This window comes from Notolabrus celidotus, chromosome 9 (assembly GCF_009762535.1).
Source record: "Notolabrus celidotus isolate fNotCel1 chromosome 9, fNotCel1.pri, whole genome shotgun sequence".
Classification (NCBI taxonomy): Eukaryota; Metazoa; Chordata; class Actinopteri; order Labriformes; family Labridae; genus Notolabrus; species Notolabrus celidotus.
The window spans coordinates 16,693,550-16,708,826 of NC_048280.1; the positions used below are offsets into that span (position 1 = coordinate 16,693,550).

The 15,277-nt window shown below is 36.6% G+C and overlaps 1 protein-coding gene across 1 annotated transcript; it reads right to left on the reverse strand.

Annotated features, from left to right (window-relative positions):
- Positions 1-320: 320 nt before the first annotated feature.
- Positions 321-12,924, reverse strand: LOC117818575 (solute carrier family 28 member 3-like). The gene is made up of 17 exons (XM_034691514.1): positions 12,856-12,924; positions 12,219-12,298; positions 11,967-12,058; positions 10,264-10,453; positions 8,823-8,967; positions 8,604-8,717; positions 7,513-7,590; positions 7,131-7,211; positions 6,853-6,933; positions 6,622-6,747; positions 5,750-5,880; positions 4,351-4,519; positions 3,033-3,230; positions 2,810-2,891; positions 1,504-1,602; positions 735-849; positions 321-548 (listed from the first exon to the last, which is right to left on the reverse strand). Exons 1-17 carry the CDS (start codon positions 12,922-12,924, stop codon positions 431-433), a joined length of 1,968 nt encoding a protein of 655 aa, XP_034547405.1. The 3' UTR covers positions 321-430.
- Positions 12,925-15,277: the final 2,353 nt, after the last annotated feature.

The following is a 15,277-nucleotide window of genomic DNA, read 5'->3' on the forward strand; positions in this document are numbered from 1 at the left end:
CAGCACCTCATTAATAACACTATTACATATTTGTATTATTTCCATTGTTAAGGCAAACAGTGTGGGCACTCTCTAACACAATCACTCAACTCGTATGCACTAGCATTAGTATTATTTATTCCTTATCATATGCAGCTCTTATTTGATGCAGATCTCTTTGAAACATTTCAAAAATGTTTTAATCTGAAGACACTTGAAAATTTCAGGGCAGTGTGAATAAAATGGGTTATTTTCACACGTGCCCACAGTTGAAGCTATAAAGTTGAAAGATCTGTCGGACCATCGAGCTGAAAGTAAAAGAATTAATACAACTTCAAAAGTATTTCCACAAGATGTTTTATTAAAAAATTCATCATATCATCATACATCACTGTACAGTATAAGCAAATCACAGGGCTCCACTGAGGGGAGTGTATTTGTTCACAGTGACTCACAGCACCAGACTGCAGTTGAAGTGTGTAGTGGGTGACAGTGTGCAGCAGCCCTCAAGACTCCTGTCACTGAATCCACCTTCGATCGTCACGTTCAGTGGCTCATACACCGTGACACTGTGAATAACACACACAATGAATCAGAGTGCGTCTCTACCCCATCAGTTGTTTTCATTCTGAAAGCTGTCTCACAGAGATATCAGCTATAAAGCAAGATAACAATAATGAGCAAAATCAGACACACGTACAAAAAGGAGGCCCCAGATCAATGTGTTACAGCGGCTCACAGGTACAAACACATACCTGTTATATAGTAGTTTGCAGCAGGTGACCAGTTGTGAGCTGAGGGTCACGTTGGTATTGTTGAACTCGGTGTTCAGGTAACGTGGACAATGTAGATCAGGGACATATAACACACCTGAAAACTCACAAAGATACTTCAAATTAGAGTTACTTCAAATATCGACAGCTGCTGGTACATGTTGAATGAGTGCATTAACAGAGTTGGAACCTTCAGGGCAATGATATTACAACATCAATTATAATTATCTCTGACTGCTGATGGCATTATAATGCATAATATATTATATTCTATAATTATCTTCGCCATATTACATTATTTTATATTACATTATTATTGTTTACTACAACTCACGGTCATTTAACATACCCACATCTATTTTTATTTATTGCTTAATCTGTCATTACCAACCATAATCACACCATGTCAACCTGTCACTACTGAATCATTTTTAATACTGCCTGTACTTACTGCTATTTAATCTAAATTCCATGTGTAACAATGTATATATCTAAATTGTATTCTACCTTTATTTATCTATTTTTGGTTTACTTATTGAAACTTCTTCTTGATTGTACTTATGTCTGGATTTCTGTAACAACTGAATTTGTTGACATAAAATGTAACATGAAATTTTAGAAGCAGCAAGTTCTAAAAAAGAATTCTAATCTCATCGACTGTCTTATCTTTATCAAAAACACAAAGTTGAATATGACTGAATTTTCATTTAGAAATGAGAGGTTATTGCAAAGAAGAAGAAGAAACAGTTACCTGCGATACAAGCTGTCATGAAACAAGAAACGCTGCCTGCAATCAGAGCCCTGAGACCACAACTGGAGATGTCAGCACGTCTGTCTGGAGCCATCGCCGCTGAAAAAATAATGACTAAATGTTAACAAGGGATATAATAAAATTACTAAATGTGTTGCTACAATGTCAATTTCATTTAGCAGATTCTTTTGCACCTAAGAGTAAGTATAGCTTTTTTTCTTCAAGTTTTTTTTAGGCTCTTTTTGCTTTTTATAAGATAGGAAAGATGAGGAGAGGTAGGTATAAGGGGAGTCGAGAGATTTGAATGACGTGCAACAAAGGGTCAAGGAGAGGAGTTGAACCACCACCTGCTGCAATGAGGACTAAAGCACACAAGCTTTAGCGAAACCAGCATCCTGTAGTATGTGCAAACATTACTCTGTATTGTATCTACTCTTTTTCTCAGTTCATATAAGAGATAATACTTGTGGATTTTTTTGCACATTTTATGTGGTGTGATTTCATTTCAAAACCTATTTATTAAAGATGCCCTCTTCATTTCATTTGTCAAGGGCTTAAAAACCTCTATTTACCAAGTGGCAGGAGAAACTTATCTTTATTAAAACTCTTCCTGCCTCATTGTCAAAATCCCCACAATAGTCTTTTTGAAACACTATTTTCCTATAAAGTTATTTTGCATTGAGAGCTTGCAAATCCTGACCCCTAATCTCTGATTTTTATGGGTAGAAACTTTCACACTATATTAAGCTGGAAAGGCTTTTTGTTGAGCAAGGTCTTTTTGAGTACCACCTTTATTATGACGTTTGCAAATGCACACACATTCACACTTGACAGCAGTGACTTAACACTATGTTGATAGTTGTTACGAATGCATTCATTAATACTTGGAAATGTGCTGATATGGTGTGCTTGAGGATCCCAGGAGATTACGATAGATGTATTTTAACTGTACTTTTGTTTTCCAGCCTGTGGCAGCAAGAGACTAAATGAAACAGACTTAACTTCTCATTCAGCCCACGCATTGTAACTCGATTAAATGTAACAGATGGATTGTCACCACCTACTCCCACTCATGACAGCCAGGAAAAATATTTTCATCCTCTACATTTCTACAAAGTGAGTAGAAATGTAGAGATGGTTTTACAACAACCATTGCTGTGTGCTTGTAACAGGACTTTTTTCTAAATATCTATATGGAAAATATAGTGCTGAATTTAAATGATGTGTACTCAATCACAGGCACCAAAAGCTAAGTCTAACGCTGGTGTTAGTACTCAGAAAGGTATTAGCTTGTGAAGTTACTCACACAATGCTCCAACTGACATCCCCAGGGATGCAAAGTTGGAAAATCCACACAATGCATAGGTGGCAATGGTTTCAGAGTGGACCTGAATAAAGACAGACGTTATGAAAAAATCACACCAGCCGACTTTGACGTCACACTTGTTAAATTATACTACTGCATATGTACTCTGTATTGTTTTAAAAATAAAGAGAAAAGAAAAGAAGGCAGGAAGAATGAGACTTACAGAAATATACTGCTTCACATTGTGCACATATTCAGGCCCTCCTGCTGTCCGCCTCTTTATTAACTCTGACAACTTCTGATATGCCACAAACTCATTGATAAATGTCTTTATGCCAATCAGCTCAGCAACGATAAAACTGTCCTCCCAGGAAACACCCATCATGAAGGAGAGAGGCATGAAGACATACGAGCAGATGAGCTGAGGAAGAGACAAATAGAAGAATAAATCCATATATTTACTTTATTCAAGCAGCAGAAATTGTCCTTCAAAGTTACAAATTTTATTTTAGTGTTGCACTGCTGTGTTCCAGTTTCACAATCCTTAAAAACTTGGGCAATGATAAAAATCATGTAAGCTTAATGTTTCTTGGTTGATAAGCAGCTACTGTTTAATCAACAGCTAACATTAGCTTTTTTACCTACCTAGCTTACTTTACAGTTTGAAATTGGTACACCAATTAGACAGATGCAACCAATTTACAAATACCAAAACAATATTTAGCTTGTATTTGGTTGAAGGCTGACATAGCTGTTGCTATTATTTTAATTAATATTTGAATCATTGCTTTAACATTTATTTACCCAATTTAATTAATGATTTATCTATCTATTTCTTGTATTCATCTGATCTTGTTAACGCTACCTTCTTTTTTAACATTACTTTTCACTCTTACTTATTTTATTGATTTTACTGTATTTATTTTATTTTTAAGTATTTTATTTATAATCATGCCTTTTATAATTTTACCATTGCTGTCTCTGTTATTCTGTGAAGCACTTTTGGCTGCATGTTCTAATATATGAAAGGTGCTAAATTAATAAAGTTGAGTTGAGTTGTAATTAGGCTGTTGGTAGCGAATGAGTTATCATACAACATTTTTGTGAACTCATCTAGAAGTCACAAGAGCCACCGTTAACATTAAACCAGTAGCTAACATAACATATGGCATGTTGACATAGGAATTAGCACTTTCTCGCTCAAATGGTGTAAAGCCATCAAATTGTAGTGTTAGCTTGAAAGTGGTTGAATACTGTTACTATAGCTGTTACCAAACGGTAGCTAAAAGATTAGTGCATACGTTTTATTGTGACATAAAATGTGATGAAATAATGAAATTCTTTCAGATTTTTTGTGTCAATAGAAATATGAACCAGCACAAAGCAGTACAACCTTATGGATTTCCTTCCTCCATTATGATATCAGAGGAAAATGGCCTCTGTTGAATGTGGTGAATTGATCAATGTTTGGATATTTGTGTAGTAAGGGTATGTAAGAGAGTTGGTGTATGAGCTATTGAGTTTCAGAATGTGGGAATCACCGAGAAGCTGAGCTGTGGATAGTCCAACATCTCACCCAGCCAGGAGAGAGCAGAGTCCAAAAAGGCTAACAGTGCCATGAAGGCAATGATGTTGACAACAATGTTGGCCACTAAACCAATAGCACAAGATGCACCCTGGGATGCTGCTTCTAACAGGTTGGTGCTTTCTCTGGGAAGACACAAGCACAATACATTAATTTCATTAATACTGTGTTTTCTGTGTTTTTTAATGTGTCTTTAAATGTTTTAGCTTGTTTTGAAATGTTTTGGCCTGTCTTTAGTGTCTTTTATTTTGCACTGTCAAGCTGGTGAGGAACAGTATTCCGTTTCACTAAGTATGAAAATACCAAGCGGCAACCTCTGGTCTAAAAATATGAGTCCAATGCGGAAGTGCTAAAAACTGCAGTTCATCGAGGATCCGCTTGAGGCTGGCTCAGGAAGTACCGCAAACCACATACACACCAATTCAAAAAAGCTGATCTTTACAGCAGAAATAAACATGTTTACAGCCTGGTACAGAAGACGAGTGTAGTCTGGATAGATCATTTCTCGGTCGGCACACACTGTACGGGGGGTAAAAAAATTTCTAACGCTGCAATTTTCGAAGATATTGAGATTACGAGTCTTCCAATGAGAGGCACAGCTGACTTGATTGACAGGCGGGAACACTGTAGCTGTTGGCTAGGAGGCTCAAAGCCTGCCTCTTTACGTCATAATAGCTCGACAGCAGCAATATGTCTGCCGACGACGATTGGCCTCAAAACAGCACTTCAGAAACAGATGGGTGACGTCACGGGTACTATGTCCATATTTTATACAGTCTATGGAAAATACGAAAGGAAATGACAATAAACTGAATCTTGAATCTTGAATCTTGAATCTTGAATCTTGAATCTTGAATATCTTAACACTTTCACTAGTGAACAACATATCTTATTAGAATAGCACAGTGTCCTCAGCATACCGGTGTAGATGACATGAAATGTGATTGCTGCTGTAGCTCTGTGAATTATCACAACTTTAGCTTGGCTAATTGAAGACAACCACAAGTTAGTCTTTAGCTAGAGCGTGGGTTTTTAATTGAAAAACAAACACCGTATTGCCTACTCCATATTCTAAGATGGACCAGTTTGTGACTTTTTTTTTCTAAGTATAAAAATAATTTCAAACCTTAATTCTTTTTTTTAAAGCTTTCACTTAACCTGAACACGAACAGTAATACACTTAAATTCACAGGTCAAAGACATAGAACAGTGTAGATAAAAACCAAAGGCAGATTGGAAAAAAATTAAGAAATAAATGGAATCACATCGGATAAATGATGACAGTTGCTTGAATTAAACTTAATTGTAATTTGTGTGTTTGTGTTTCAACGTTTGTTCATTCTGTCCTTTCTTACCCTTTTTCCATTTTCACGTCACGATTTTCTGTCACACGAGGTGTCTCCGTTTCAGGCCAGAACATCTTGGCAATGGCAAGGGAGGCCGGAGCGGACATAACTGATGCAGTCAAAAGGTGAGTTGCCTTGACCTGAAGAGACAGGCGCAAAAACGAGACAAAAGTTAAGAGGTCAATCATTCATCTTTGGTCAAACATTTAAAGTTTCCTGATGCACTCTTAGATCAGTGTCAAGGACAGTTTGAAGATAACACTAAATAATACCTCTGACATTGTTTTAAAAGTTAAAGGTATATTTTGACCAGTAGTGAATCACCCAGATGATTATTTCTACGACTCAGGGATCTTACAAATGTGTTACAACTTCATGTTGTGTTTTGATTATTATTTCTAAATATTCAAACATCACAATTCAATGTATATCAAAAATGTCACTACAAATATTGTAGATGCTGAAGAAATGAATGACTGTGCTCTTAACTGGTTGTCAAAATGTCAACACGTTCTGAATTATTGCATGTAAATTTCTAATGGTCAAGCAGCATACATGTTTATGATGACATTTTTAAGACTTTTTCAATTCGTTTAACAAATAATGAGCAGATTAAAAGGAATACATAGCAAGCCCTAAAGCCTGTTACCTGTTGCTCATAGCAAGAACCCCTGTATAAAGTGTTACTACAAATAGTGTCACAAATATAATATTGTTCAGAAAATATTTGTCTTTCATGTCATTCAAACAGATAAAACATCCATAAACCATTTTTTGCTCCTGTTTCATTTTAATTCATCATTTTAAACATAGACTTAATTCTGATTTCATCTTCAACCCCCCCCCCCCCCCCTCTTCTTCCCTTACATCTGCTTCCTCACCCCAAATGAGATGTAAGCTCCTAAGATGGTACCAGAGATGCTGGCAAACCCTCCAGTCATCACAGCGTGGATCTCAGAGACAGTAAGCCCACTGATGTATGGACGAATCAGGAGAGGGGTGTCTGTCTAAAAGGTAGAGACGAGAACAGTTCAGCAGATTTTTGAGTTAATATCTTGGATAACATAATTTTCTAAATGATTTCATTGTTCATGGTTGAAATTGTTGTTTACCTGTCCTAAGAATATATTTCCAGCTGCAGCCATTGACTCTGCTGGTGACGTTCCCATGGTAACCTGCATTAGGAATCCAATCTGGGGAGAAAATCAGTATGGCACAGGGGAGAAAAAATGAAGTTTAAAAAATGATATAAAATATTCCAAACAACATGCCAAATTTTCAAATGCTTTTAGCTGTCGAAATAATTTATCTTGTATGCCTTCAGGAAAATAAAGTAATCAGTTTGACGAAATGTATTTTTTCTGTTTGTGCACTTTATCCTCCACCTTACCTTGCAAACCAGCCAGGGCATGAAGCCAATGTAATAGAGGATGGAGATGATAGAGCTTAAAAAGACCAATATTGGCATCACCTGGAGAGAGTCAACAGTCATAATCATCATCATTATGAACACTCAGAGTGTAGTTGAGTATGGTACAGTGTACAGTACGTGTTCAAACAGTATCCATTTTTCTGAGTAGCTCTCTTTTGGTGGAATATGTTTGTCACACTTTAACTTTGATGAGCACTGTTTAAAAATTGTTACATATTTAATGAGTTATTTTCCTTCCCTTTAATTATTATCAAAATTTTTTGATTTTATGTTTTTTTCTGTTGACCATAAAGTGTGGGCTTAAGTGTGAGGGTGTGCTTCATATTGGTGTGTGTCTTACCTTGAAGATGAAAAAGTGATCTGTGTATTTTGCACCAAAAACAAACTTCGACCCAACATCTGTGAACGCCAAAAAATTCTGAATCGAGGAGAATTTAACAGTTAAAAATACATAATTGAACAATTATAATTTATCAGAGCTTACATCTTAAATATCCTTCATTTAAGCAGTTCAGTTGAGGTGAAGGTAAAATTATTTAATTGTGTTTCAGAGGTACAGACAAACCAAATTTGTAAAAACCATCAGCAGACTAAACAGAGGTAGCTTTGGGAAATACAGAGGAAGGACACAAGAGCAGGTATCAAGAAAAAGGCAGATAATTAAACAAAGTAAATTACTTTAATTTGATACAAAACCAAAATAAGTAAATACAATGAACAAGGAATCAGAAGTGCCCAGTTTAAGGACAAAGGGAAACAAGGTCATAATCAAGGGAAAACATTGGGATGCAAAAAAATGAAGATAAAAGGAAGTAAGGAAACAAAAAAAATACTAAGTAAAGGAAATTAAACAAGAAACGAAACAAGCTTGCAATCCAAGAAAATAATGAAAGAAAAGAAAGAAACAGAAGAATGAAATTACGGTCACAAACCAAAGTAACAAGAAAACAAGGTCATAAAGTAAGGAAGCAAAAGATGGGAAGACGGAAACAGTGCCACAACGTATGGGTGAAGGGTCTGAAACAAGGACAAAAGGAAAGAGAGAATTAAATAAAAAAGTTCAAGTGGACATAAGAACACAAGATGAAAGAAAATAAACAAGGAAACAAAGACAGGGGACACAAACCCAATAAAGGTAAAAACAAATAAGTAACTAGTAAATGCAGCAAGATGTTAAGAAAAAACTAAATTATCCCCAAAACTTGGATTGGCGGAGAGGATAAGGAAAAAAAGAAAAAGAAGATAAATAAAGAGCGATGGTTAAAAGGATGAAAAAGAAACAAAACAAATGGAATGAAGGATACAAGAACAAAAAGAGAACTCAAACAAGAGATATCAAACAAAAGAAAAATGAAAGCAATCACTGTTTGTAGTTTTCCTGTGTATGTGCGTATGGGGTGCGTATATGTGTGTCTGTGTGTGTGTGAGAACCTCTATAAGTTTTCCCAGCCACTGCAGTGCCCTCAAACCAAACGTGGTCCTGAGGATCAGCAGACCAAAGACAAACTGCAGTCCAACACCACAAATAAGAGTCCGCCAAGACCACTGCAGCAAACATGTACAGCATGTAAACACACATATTTATTATAAAAGAGCAGTTTATCAGGTGTGTATGTATGTGTGTCTCTGTGCACGTTGTATGTCTCTTACCCTGAATGGGTGTTTGGAAAACAGCAGCATTAAGAAGATAAAGAGCAGCAAACCAAAGAATGACACAAGTTGTCTGGTCCCCTGCTGGGCTGTGTCCAGCGCTAACCATAACACCATGGCCACCAGCAGCAACACACAGATTGTCCTGCAGAGAGAGAGAGGCAGACAGAGACAAAAAGCAAGCACTGAAAAACAATAAGGAAAAGCTTCTATTTTAACGGGTAGAAAATTCAGGCAGAACCAGACTCAGGGTGTAGTTATTAGATGGCTCATAACAACGCTTTCAGCCTTAGTGTGTAAAAAAAAAAAAATACAGCAAAACATGGGACAATACGAATGGATGCTCATAAACTGAGGACAGCTATAAAACATCTAAACATGTGGAGGAAGCAAACAAAAAATCCCTTTGACTGTGAACTTAAAAACAAAGTTAACTTTTACTTATCTGGAATATTACTGTTTTTTTTTGTTGTTGTTTTGTTTGCCTTAAGATCTCAATTTTACTTTCTTGGGTGCTTTATTTTGGTCTCCACCACCAGAGAAAATATCTGTCTCAATATTTTCTAGATGCTCATATAGGTCCACCAGTCAGTGGTTATCGTTGTTTGTTGTGGAGTGGCAGGTTTGTTTGTTTTTTCCACCGCATATCGAGAGAAGAAACAAGTGTGACTAAAAAAATAACTAGAACTTTGAGGTCACAGGTCAAAAGGTGAGAGAAAAAAAAGCTGAATGAGACTATATTTCTTTTTCAGGTCACACTTTTCTTGTTAACAAATCTTCAAGTTTTATCATAATGAATGTAAAGCACTTTGCAGACTTACTGTCTGTCATGCATGTCATAGCAATACTCCGTTAACAGAGAAATCAAAGCATGATAAAAACAAATGTTTGAAAAAGAAAATACCAGAAGAAAAATGATAACGAAGGAATTCACCTAGCAAACTAATCATTTATAGTGGTAAATTTAAATTTAAAAAATATGCTGAATTATTTTTTTTTATAGTAAACCATCATTTTACTTTTCCACAGGGATAACTGCCACTAAAGCGTCCTTCGGTCAGTGAAATTACCTGACTTCATGTGCACTGTGGCACACAGCAGTCCTTTGAACACTTTGCCATTAACTGCTCTTGTTTCCTTTATCCTGCACTGTTTGAATTCAGTACTCATGCTGATTTCACAAACAATGAATTTCCTCAGCCTGAGGACATCGTTGTTGCTGGGAGACAGAGAAACCTTCAATCTGTCTTGACTGTCTCGCACATTATATCATTAGTTACAGCTACAAGGACAAAGCCTCATATATTTTCAGTATCATGGTCGTAAAATAAAGAAAAGACAAAAAAAAAACCCCCAAAAAACACCCCCCACAGTGTCATTTAATAAGGAACAGAGGAGTAATAATTACAATCTGATTTGAACAGTGTGTAATCTTTCTCACCATTTGATCCAGAACCAGTTTCTATTGAGGCGCACTCTGATAGGATGAAGCTCCTCCCACACCCTGTCGCCATAGCGTTCCATTGTCCAATCCCAGACCAGGAAGAGCAAAGTTACTATGGAGATGACCAGCAGCACAACAGCGCGGCGGAAGTTCAGCACACACGCTGCTATCACTATGGCAACGATTCCTGAAACAAATTTAGTATTAATATGAATTACATCCTGCAGCGCTGCGAGCAGTTTGACCTCTTTTATTCAAACACTTGTAGTCTTTTCTTTTACTCGCTGCATTACATCCTGATCATTTTAAAACTCAAAGACTGTGAATCCTTGTTAACAGATAAATAAGATTATATTATACTTCATTTCAGCTTTTTATTGTTTTTATTTTTGAATCTCAAGATGACAAAGGGTGTGTACAGAACACATGAAAATTAAATGCCAGGGTCACTTAAAATTATATTTGTAGTTTAGATGTACTTAAACTTTCTCTAGCACACACTGGATTTAAATTACTTGGTTTTAAGATGAAAATGTAAAAACAGTTCATCATCATGAGGTCTCAGAGTTGTAAGGCAGATATTTTAACCTGATTGGAATTTTTTGAAGAAACCAGTGGTCTGCAAAACTACCTCACTAAATGCCAACATGCATATTTAAATTATCAACACTTTTTTTAATGTTTAGGTTCAAAGGAAAAAGTGTGACTTTTCATAGGATACTTTTATTTTACATAAACAAAACAGGGGTTCTATTTGACACACATATGTTTGTTACAAATAATCCCACCCCAACCCCCACCCACACGCAAAACCTTAACCAAGAGGGTTCAGCAGGAGCTATCTTCTATAGTGGCTTAGCATATAAAGGAACATAAAAATAATACGATCCAATTGACATGAAAATAAAAAAACAATACAAGACCATTTCTAGTTTTCACACTTGACCTTCATTCTGGCCTGTTAATCCCATGAAGATACACGCCCCACTTCAGAAGATATTTTTCTGTTCTGTCCTACATATAAGGCATCCTTTCATATAACTGTGCCAGTCAACCAGTTCAGAAAAGGAGGTTCTCCTCGGGTCTTCATACGGTACTTTCTCGGGGATTCCATAATGTTGGAAATTATAAACTGTTGTTTGTTCTGATAAACCTGCTGGTTACTTGTAATAATTTTCAATGTTACAAATAGCTGGACATTTTGGGATGCTATGATAACACCTAGATAAAGATAATTTTCTGCATTCTGAGTGAATGGGCGAAAAACTCAATCCCTGTTGAGATGATCTATTACTGCACTTTCTGGGCATGTAAATAGAATAATAAAGCAAATATGCCAAACTGAAACAATTTCACTTATTTCTCAATCATCAAATCTAAAGAGATTTGCTTAACCTAAACCAAGCAATTAAACATTAAAACAGCATTACATTTGAGTGTGACGGCTGAGGAAAATGGCTGCTGCATATATGCTGTATTATCAAAAGTTCAGAAAAGAGAAAAGAAATGAATGAACACACTTTGTCCTGGGAAGAACACCTCTCCATTAATGAGGGACTCTGTTGTGGTCTTATTTTAATAAAACATTTGCTTTCTGATACTCAGGCTGAATGTAAAGACATGGTGGTCCTCAGACAGAGGCCTTCAAGCCATTCAGGGTCATGAGTTACACTTTAACAGATACAACAAACATATTTTACCTGCTGCTAAAACCAGGTGTATTATCAGGCAGATCAGGTCTTTGTGCTCTGCCAAACAGCCATGGATTGTCTCCATTTTCTTCTCCAGCAGGCTAGGCACACAAAAAGAAGGAAGATAAGGGGGTAGATAAGAAGGAGGGACATAAATGTTACATTAAGAGAGAACAGAAAGAGAATGGTCAAAAGGTCAGAAGATAGTGAGAAACCATATTCCAAGATGATGGTGTGCTTGGCTAATAACAAAAACTCAACCTTTTCTTATGGGGCTTTGTGTTTCTGCGTGCATCCTCTGTGACTTCTGAAGAGCTGTCTGTGTTAATCTGATCCTGGTCCTGTCACACAAAAACACACACAGGATTATTCAGACTAGAAACATGCTAACACAAGGATGCTTACACAGGGACAGGTGTTTACTTAGAACCAAAACGCAAATGTATAGGAGACCTTCTTCTCTTGAGCACACCGAGCCACTGCTCTGCATACACAGGTGTGTCACTTTCATAGTAGGGAACTACCTTCTTATCCAAAGTGAAACACACTTGTGTAGCACCCAACACCAAACTGTAGCATGCAAACTGTTACGTAGCCTGAAAGTGCAGATATGTTCATTTCTTCATAATTTGTTGCAACTTCAATTACCAAAACTGTTAAAACTTTCCATGGAGACGTGTATAAGGTTCACTTCATCAGTCAAGTCAGTTTTACGATTTACAAATTGTAGCATAGAGATATTTCTGATCTACAGAATAATACAGGTGAGGTTGTTTTTCTTGCTCTGTAGTGTTGTGTTGCTACTGACTTCAGGTTTTTCAAACATCCTCTTTCACACAATACAATGTAAACATAGCACGAAAAAAACCTCCAGGCTTAATGAAAACATTTAACTTACCTCTGACTCAAAGGCTTTGTTGTCTTTACCCGTTTTTGGACAGTTCTTCTCTAATAAATTGAGCTCCATTCTTCTTCTTCACTGACTATATGTTCAAACACTGGCCTGACTTGCAGAGAGTCTCTTTTTTTACACACCTGTCACTACCTTTTCTCCTCCCACCTCCCCTCCTTACCACTCCCACCCTCGTTTTTTATGTCTCAGGTAAGAGACAGAATATAGATTTATTAGTTTGCTACTTCTCTATCTATCTATCTATCTATCTATCTATCTATCTATCTATCTATCTATCTATCTATCTATCTATCTATCTATCTATCTATCTATCTATCTATCTATCTATCTATCTATCTATCTATCTTTCTTTTATTTCACAAACAGACAAAAAAACAGCAATGATTCAGTGTTGGAAGACTGACATCTTCTGTCATAAGGTTTGATGGGCAAAGGGCATTAAGGGATTAGCCCAGCTACACATTTGAACACACACACACACACACACACACACACACACACACACACACACACACACACACACACACACACACACACACACACACACACACACACACACATACACACACACATACACACACACACACACACACACACACACACACAGAAATACCTGTATCCCAGATAAAGTTTGTAGTTGAATCATGAGGGGCTATTCTGTTGCAAACAGGAAGAGGCTCATAATTGTTACAAATTATCCTAAATCTGATCTTTTGGCAGTCAGACCAACCTGACCTCTCTTCTATTTCTATTTCAGTACTTTCTTCTTGTACCATCCCAGCCTTGAAACAGCAATCTGCTGCATTTGCAATGACACAGTGTTTGCAAAAGTGGAAATTTATATATTTCTAACTCTGTCCTTATTTTGTAGTTTTCCTTTTTCTCCCTCCTCCCTGCAAACACACACACTAAAAATAAAATTCATACATAGTTGTTGAAACTTTAAGACTCCAGAAAAACATCAACCCCCGATGTACATACATTTTCAGCGTTGACCCTTTGCAAAACATAAAACTTTCTCTTTCGTCTGCAGAATATCATTTTGGAGAGTTAGAGAAAGAGAGCATAATGACACAGAGGACAAGGAGTAGCGGGAGAGAACATGTTTGTTTCTGCAGAATTGTAAGATGACCCTCAACCAGAGAGGAAAAAAAAATCTGTACATACAACAGGAATGACATATCATAAACATGGTCACACGTTTGTGACAGCTGCAACAACAGTGTATTGCTTGTGATGTTGATACGGTGCTGTGGCCAGATGGCCACCAGGATACTGAAGGGTCAGTGATAGTTTTGTTTATCTTTCTGTTATCTTCAGACCAGTATGAGATTTTTCTCGATTGCATGTATGTTTATATTTACAGCATGAAACAAATTAAAATGCAGAAGACAAACAGTAATAGTGTTTTTTTATACTCAATATATCATTAAATAAGTAGAAACAGTAAAACTGCTTTAGATTTAGCACAGCCATTTGCAGTTGGCAGGACAGGACCTTGGTTTCAAGAACTGTGTTCTTTTAACGGTGAAAATCTATAATTGTTTTTATGTAGACATACAGTGTGAAGATGCAAGCTATAGTCTCATATTTCTGAAGTATCTCAGCAGCCACTAGAGAGCACTAGCGTATCATTTCCTATTTCTCATCAAAGAATACAAGGCAGGAGGTAGATGTAAGAATAGGTTCATTCACTTGACCATTCACATTTGGGTATGGCTCTCATTCAAAGTTAGCCGTCTTTTTAAAAAAACAAAAACATAAAACAGTTAAACGAAGTCAACAGTTAAGTTAAGGACATAAGACAACATATTAAATCTAGTTACTGTAAAAGTGACCTTAGGTTTACCTTAGGATTACTTTCATTTGACTTGTTCATCAAGCTCAATCTTCAAAGAAAACATATATAATCATTTAAGACAGTAGTCCTTTTACAATGGAAATGAACCATCATCTGTGTCATATTTGTTCTGTATGATTTCCAAAACCCTTTTCTCATGGGAGGGGGTAATGGTTGAGTACAAAAAGACGGGGATGGGGGCAATCTGTCCATCTTTAAAAAAAATAATCTAAACACTTCTTTTCACTACAGGTTTCACTGAAGACCACTATCAAGTACAACTTTGATGTAGCCATTCATGAGACTGCAGCCAAGAAGTTACAAGAAAAGCCAAAACCAAAAAAACAATGGACAAAACAGGAACATTTTGTCAGACCAGGGTTTGTTCATCTAAACATCATGTGCCAAGAGCCCTCACAGCTACCAAAAAAGAACACTGCACATTGAGCGAGGTAGTGTTATTTATTTTCCAGCTCAAACTCAGTGTGTCTTGTGTTCAGATCCGGTAAATATCAGCCCCCTAGATATTATAATGCAATGAGAGATAAATGTAATGTACAACAGGGG